This window comes from Apium graveolens, chromosome 4 (genome assembly GCF_009905375.1).
Source record: "Apium graveolens cultivar Ventura chromosome 4, ASM990537v1, whole genome shotgun sequence".
NCBI lineage: Eukaryota > Viridiplantae > Streptophyta > Magnoliopsida > Apiales > Apiaceae > Apium > Apium graveolens.
This window is the reverse complement of record NC_133650.1, coordinates 305728138-305735372: the sequence shown is the minus strand read 5'-3', so window position 1 is coordinate 305735372 and position 7235 is coordinate 305728138. Positions and strand designations below refer to the sequence as shown.

The window sequence follows — 7235 nt, the reverse complement described above, 5'->3', positions numbered from 1 at the left end:
TTTCACAAGCGCCAAATTCATAATCTCCAAAATATTCTTGATGTTTATCTTCATCCCCCTCTCCATCTATTTTCTCTTTCTCTCTTCTCTCTCCTCTCTTCCCTAATAAAAGTAACGTAAACCCTTATTTTTTTATAAAAGCCTTACTATTTTCTAACTAATACTCTTAAAATAATATTATGAATATAACAATAAAAATAAACTTACACAAACTATTTTAATTATAACTTACCAATATTATTAAACAATAAATATCAAATAATCTAATAAAAAAATCATAAAAATATAGGGATGTTACATTTTAGCTATCAGATTGCAGAAAATTCTTCCAAGCATTATATCAGAGGAGCAGTCGGCTTTTGTTCCGGGTAGAAATATCACAGATAATGTCTTGGTGGCGTTTGAGTTAATCCATTATATGAAGAGGAAAAATAGGGGTCAAGATGGTGTGGTGGCTTTAAAACTCGACATAAGTAAGGCTTATGATCGAGTGAGTTGGGACTACCTCAGATATAGGATGCAAAGTATGCGCTTCTCAGAGAGATGGATCAAATGGGTAATGTTGTGTGTTTCTACTTTGTCCTACTCTATCTCGTTTCAAGGCTCGTTGATAGGCCCTATAATTCCTAGTAGAGGTCTCCGTCAAGGAGATCCTCTCCCCCTACTTGTTCTTGTTATGTGTTGAGGGATTATATATTTCTCTTAAGCAAGCTGTTGAAAATAATCGAATAAATGGCTGTTGTATTTGTAGCTCTGCTCCTTCTATAACTCACCTTTTGTCCGATTTAAATGAAACGAAAGTCCTTAGACTCAGAAAACTGATCTGATTTCAATAAAAATAGTTTTAAATCTTAATTTCTTTCGGAATCAAGTCGGCTTTCGATATTTATTTCTTTATAGACCCTATTAATTATAAATACGAGTTTAATAAATTCTAAAATTAGGAAACGAGCCAGATATTGTTCGATAATGCGATTATTGATCCAATTTCGATTCTAAAAATATTTTTAAACCTAGAATGACTATGTGACTTATGTGTTATATGATTTATATGGTTAATCGATTCCTAATTGCTAGATAATTATCGTACTAGTCAGTTATAATTGTACGGGTAGACGATAAGGGCTACGTGAAGTTGGATTGAGATATGATTATGATATGAATCGACCAAACGAGTATCTTTCTTTGATAGATATGAATCCAGCAAGGCAGAACAAACTAGTGGCAGGGTACTGTGATATATTTGCGGTAAATCGCGTAACAGGAAAGTTTTTCCCCTATTCTAAATTCAGAATGGTGAATTGCTTTACTTTATCCAAATTCTCAACTCGATAAATATTGATAATTTCCGTTCACAGTCGATGATACACAACTACTATTCTTCTGTTTCTAATTTCATTTTGATTCCTTATTTCCCTTGATAGGATGAATACTCTAATCATATTCCAATAGATTATACACTATACATATATCATGATATATTTTGATGTTGAGATATATCAAAACATATCAATTGTTCCAGGTGCTCATCTGTGGACTAGATGGTGATGAGAAAGACCAATTATAAACTGGATCCTATGGGCCGGGAACTAATAGGATCCATGTGTTGGGCCATAGAGCCTGGGTACCCGAATGGATCTATACATGTAGGTATAGATATGCACTGTATCCTGACTGATCAGCAGGATATAGGTGCGAATATTGATCTTGTGTCCAGTCTAGTTTATTGATAATCGCCGATAGTGGCCTTCATTATTCTTTGCAGAAATACATAGTTACATATATAATCAGATTACCGGTTCACTTATCTTTTTGATAACACTGTATATATATATTGTGGACTTGCTGAGAAATTATGGCTCACCCCTATTGTTGTTATTCACTTTGTTTTTCAGTTAAGGTAGATGATGAAACCCATTCGAACCCGAGTGGTAAAGAAGCAAGTCAAGCAGCGGGACCCTCTGGCACCAAAGGTGCTAATCCCGATAAAAGAAGAGAGCTTTGAGCTTCCAGAGCAGGTGTAGTATAGATAGATGTAGTGTGTGTTTGAATAAATGGGATTAGTTTAAAACTTGTGTAAATAGTTGGCTTGTAATAAAGACAGTTGTATGAGATTTGAAATTTGGGTTTGTAATAAATGTAGTGAGTTGTTCTTGTTTTCATACCACAACCTTAAAGATCCTGGATAGAATATTAAGGGGTTGGATTTATGTTTTTAATAATCATTAAATAAGTAACCCCCAGATCTAAACCCCGTATTTGGAAAGCGTTACAGTTTTTTAGTGGTTCCGTCTCCTCCATGCCATCTGTTGGAGACAATATTATTCGAAAGTTTGCTGGTTTAATGATAATATCACTTTCTAAAAAAAGAAGAATGGCTTTGAATATATAAGGAGAATTTACAATCATCACATTAGTTGCACAAAATACAGAAAATTGACTTAGAAAAAAAAATAAGTAGCATGCAATTTTATGTGCACAAGAAAAAAATAATGTTTAGGAGCAACTCCAATAGTATTCTTGTGTGTTCCTTAAAAATAATATAAATTAATAGAATCCTAGTTATTTATAGAACTGTTCACGAACAAGCTCAAACTCGGCTCGTTAAGGGCTCGGTTCAGCTAGGTTCGTTAAGAGTTCGAGCTCGAGCTCGAGCTCAAAAATGTGTTCGTTAAGAAAACGAGCTCGAATCGAGCTTCTGGCATGTTCGGCTCGAGCTCGAATCGAGCTCGGCTCAGTTTGGCTCGAACTCGGCTCGGTTCAGCTCGAAAAAAGTTTTAAAAAAATATTTTAATTTTTATATATTTGATTATTATAAATTTTATTCAGTTTTTTATAAATATTTCTCAATTATTGAACCATATGAATGTCAAAATATATATTTTATTACTTCGAAACAAATTCAGATATTAAAAATATATTTTTTTAATTTGATATTTTAATAAGTAACAAGTGATTTGACTACTACTTGTAACTAGTATTTATTCCCACATTGGTGTTTCGATTATTTTAAATTTATTTATAAATGATACAACTGTACGGATGTCAAGATCTGTATATTTAAGTGATATAATAAAAATTTTAGAAAAAAAATAAATATATTTGGTTTGATATTTTAACAGTTAACCAGTAGTTTGACCCGTACTTCTATTTAGTCCCATATTGATGTTTCGATTTTCCTAAATAAATTTATGAATGATCTAACCTTACGGATATCAAGATCTATATATTTTAGTGATAAGAAAAATTTGTACAAAAAAAATAAATTTATTTTGTTTGTTATTTTAACAATCAATAAATGGTTTGAACAGTACTCATAACTAGTGCTTAGTCTAATATTAATGTTTCGATTTTTTCAAAAATATTTATGAATGATCCAACCGTATGGATGTTAATATCTATATATTTTAATGATATGACAAAATTTTTAGAAAAAAATAATTATATTTGGTATGTTATTTTAATAGTCAGCCTGTGTTTTGATCGGTACATGTAACTAGTGTTTAGTCTCTTATTAATGTTTTGAATTTTTTAAAAATATTTATATATCATCCAATCGTACGGATGTTAAGATCTATATATTTTAGTGATATAACAAAATTTTTAGAAAAAAATAAAAGTATTTGGTTTGTTATTTTAACAGTCAACCGGTATTTTGACCAGAATTTTTCACTTCAGCTCGGCTCGTCTCATTTTGATGGAGAAAGTTCGTGTTCGGCTCGTGTTCGTCTTGGCTCGATTTTGTTCGATAAAAAATCATGTTCGGCTCGTTCATTAACGAGTTCAAGATCGAACATGATTTTCTGTTCGTTACGAAAGTTCGTCTCGGTTTGTCAGAAAAAAATTAAAGCTCGACTCGGTTCGATCAAAACTCGGATCGGTTCGGTTCATGAAAAACTCTAGTTATTTAAGACATAATAAGGCATGAAAACTCCAACAACAATACTTAATTTGGTTCCTTACTATTATTATAATATTAAATTCAAATTATATTCATATTTTTTTTAAAGAAGATAGAGAAAAAATAATGAGAAAAAGAGTGTGAATAAGGAGGGAAATTAATATTTAATTAATAAAAGTAAGATATGGAATGATTAGACATCCCTTATCTTTAAGGAAGTAAAGAAGGATCTTAACTTTTTAGAAAATTATTATGATGATGTTGGAGTTCCAATTTTAATTGAATCCTTATAATTTAGGCTTATATCCTTTATAAGTAAGTTATTGGTGTTACCCTAATATATACTCCCTATATTTCTTTTTAACAGTTGCTTGACTTTTCTGCACTCATTTATAAGTGCTTTGACTGCATAGATAAAATAATAATTTTTAAATTTTTTTCTATGAATAAAAATATATCTTAAACTATTATTTATAAAAAGAAAATTTTGAAAATGACAATTTTTAATATACGGTCAATGCATCTTCAGATTTGTGCAGAAAAAGTCAAGATACAGTTAAAATGAAAAGGAGAGATAGTATATATATGGAGTGTTATTTCACCGGAAACTCTTTTATATGAAAATTAGAAATTAACATATTTTTTTTTAAATCGCGTTGAATCATAGAACATATATAGTATGTAAATTGATCGTTGAATGAGTGAAAAAATATAGTGAAGTCGGATTAAAAAAAAAACTCACTAATTGATGGAAAAAATTAAATTAAATATATAAAAAAATAGCTGAAATTACGTGTGAGACTATATATATTAATTATTTGTGGTATTTACAGGGGCATTAAATTAGATTTGCAGATTAGGTCCAATTTTTATTTGAACAAATGGGTGTATGTATTGATAATATTGATTTGTGGAATTGCCATGCACGAGATATACCAGACTTTCTAGATGTGCTAGCAAGTTTCTTGAAATTTTAGTTTTTTCAATTGATTAGCGATAAGTTTATTTCAACTTGATATAATTTTTTCAATAACACATGTTCGGCTTCAAGTATGTCAACTTATTTTTAATTATGTTCGTCAGATGACTTGTAGCATACCAAAAACCCATAATTAATAGTTTTATTTGAAAACTGTTATTTAAGCTCTTGACATTTTGTGTTAAAAATAAAAAGTCTATATAATTCAAGAATAACAAACAAATCTACTTTTAAAAATTTATTCACGTTAATATTTAAAAGAAAATGCTTGCAAGGAAAAAAACTGTTAAATATTTAGCAGATATTTATTATGAGATCTCGCGTATATAAATTTAAGTTAATTAAACTTATATGTCATATAATTTTATCACAAAATTTGAAACACATAGAACTAAAAACTATTTTATAAAAAAATCAAAAATTAGTGTCAAGTACTCGATATCACTCTTATTTTTTCAAAATAACGTGACAGTGGCGAGTTTTGATTCACCAAATATATGCATAGACACTGAGCCTCGGGGATTATTCAAACATCAAATACACAGACGTGACCGGGGGAGGTAGTAAGTTGATCTGGAGGTTCAAGAAAAACTGTATCACAATTTTTCATGTTTGAAAATTTTTACATAATTATTTTATTAACAATACCTTCAAATATAATTTTTAATATATATTTAACAGGATTATTTAACAGCTTATCTTTTATCTGATATATTTAATTTTTTTTATCAAATATAAAAAATAAATTTATGTATTTTTTATAAGTTATATAATTAAGTGGGGTCAATAATAAAATTTAAGCGGGGTAAAAAATATTAACTAAGGTTAAAATTATTAATTTTTGGGATTAAATAGAAAAAAATAAATTTTATATAATATAAATAAGAATAAATTTTAAAAAATTATTTTAAATATTTATCTGTCGACAAATAAATATTTAAAATAGTTTAAGGATAATTCTATGCATTTTCAAATAAAACCATATCAAACCCTTGCAAAATTTTGGAAAAAAGAGCAAGCTCCCCTGGCGGGCAAGTCAAATTTCCTCGTTTGATTTGCATGCGTCCAACTTCATGAAGCTTCCAAAGAATAAACACTTATTTTCAAAGAATAAAACTTTTCAAAGGCCCTCTATTTATTTACACACATGCAACAACTCTCGTTTGGCTCTTCAAACTTCTCTTTTGCTCGTAACAAAATGGCATATTCCTCTCTTCACTCTCAGCTTCCAAACTTAATGCAAAACAATACTAGTACTGTCAACTCGGAGAGCTACGAATTTAACTGGTCTGCATCATTAATACCACGTCCCTTATCGTATGTCGTTGAAGCAATCAAGAAACAACTTCCGGTGACAGAGTACAACCTCTGCAACGACGGGGAGGATCAGTGCGCGGTGTGCTTGAATGCAATGGACGCAAAGCAGCTCACCAGGGAGCTTAAAAACTGTAGTCATATTTTTCATAAACTATGTCTTGATGGATGGATTGACAACAATAATGTCACTTGTCCACTCTGTAGGGCTGATTTATTGCACGAAAATCAAGTCGGTTTTATGGAAGCTAAGCAGAGAGGATAACAAGATGTTTTCAGGTTAAAGAATGTTGTGTTTAGGAACATCTTATAAATAATACGTCAGTAGACTTTTGTACATATTTAACTTGTGTTAAGAGTTTTTTTATAATTATCTTGTGTTGAAGTTGTGTTTATGATTCATTTTAATAAATAAAAAAATTCTATAGCACAGTGCTGACACATGTGTGGGACCGTTGCCATATCACTGTTTGTGGGGTCGACACGTCAAACACGTATCATAACACATCACTTTTTCCGTCAAATAAGGTCAGTGTCTCATTTTTGATCATACCCCATCAAATTTATTCAAATCAAAGAGGGTTTGTTAAATAAGAGATAACTATTCTCTTGGTCACATGTTCAAATGCCACGAGGAGAATTTATGATTATGTATCATGAGCTAGGGGATGTAGCTTAAAAATACAGTTTACCTTGATTGATTTGCATGCGATTGCATGAGTCCATAAATTTTACCTAGTGCGCACCCGAAAGATAGCGGTAGCGGATTATGTACGATAAAAAAATCATGAACATCGTTTACGGTCGATTTTAGCGAAAACCGACCGTAATTTGAAATAAACCGAACAAAGCTCTATTTCTTATAATGGTAGTAGTATTGGTTTGAAATTATAGTTTTTTGTTAGAAATAACATTGCCACCAAGATTTTATATATGATCCGCGTCCTTGAAGTCCTAAATAATCAAATATTGCAATATATATTTGATTTAATTTTAATTATAGAGAGTCAATCAGATCAATTAGAAAAAAATTTGTAATTG

At 30.3% G+C, this 7235-nt stretch overlaps 1 protein-coding gene across 1 annotated transcript; it reads left to right on the top strand.

Moving 5' to 3' along the window:
• The first annotated feature begins 6078 nt into the window (after positions 1 to 6078).
• Positions 6079 to 6459, top strand: LOC141720019 (brassinosteroid-responsive RING protein 1-like). Its single transcript, XM_074522377.1, has one exon. It carries the CDS (start codon positions 6079 to 6081, stop codon positions 6457 to 6459), a length of 381 nt encoding a protein of 126 aa, XP_074378478.1.
• Positions 6460 to 7235: the final 776 nt, after the last annotated feature.

What these genes read in the sequence shown, in the direction of transcription:
- LOC141720019 (XM_074522377.1), top strand. Translation starts at nt 6,079, where the DNA reads ATGGCATATTCCTCTCTTCACTCTCAGCTTCCAAACTTAATGCAAAAC.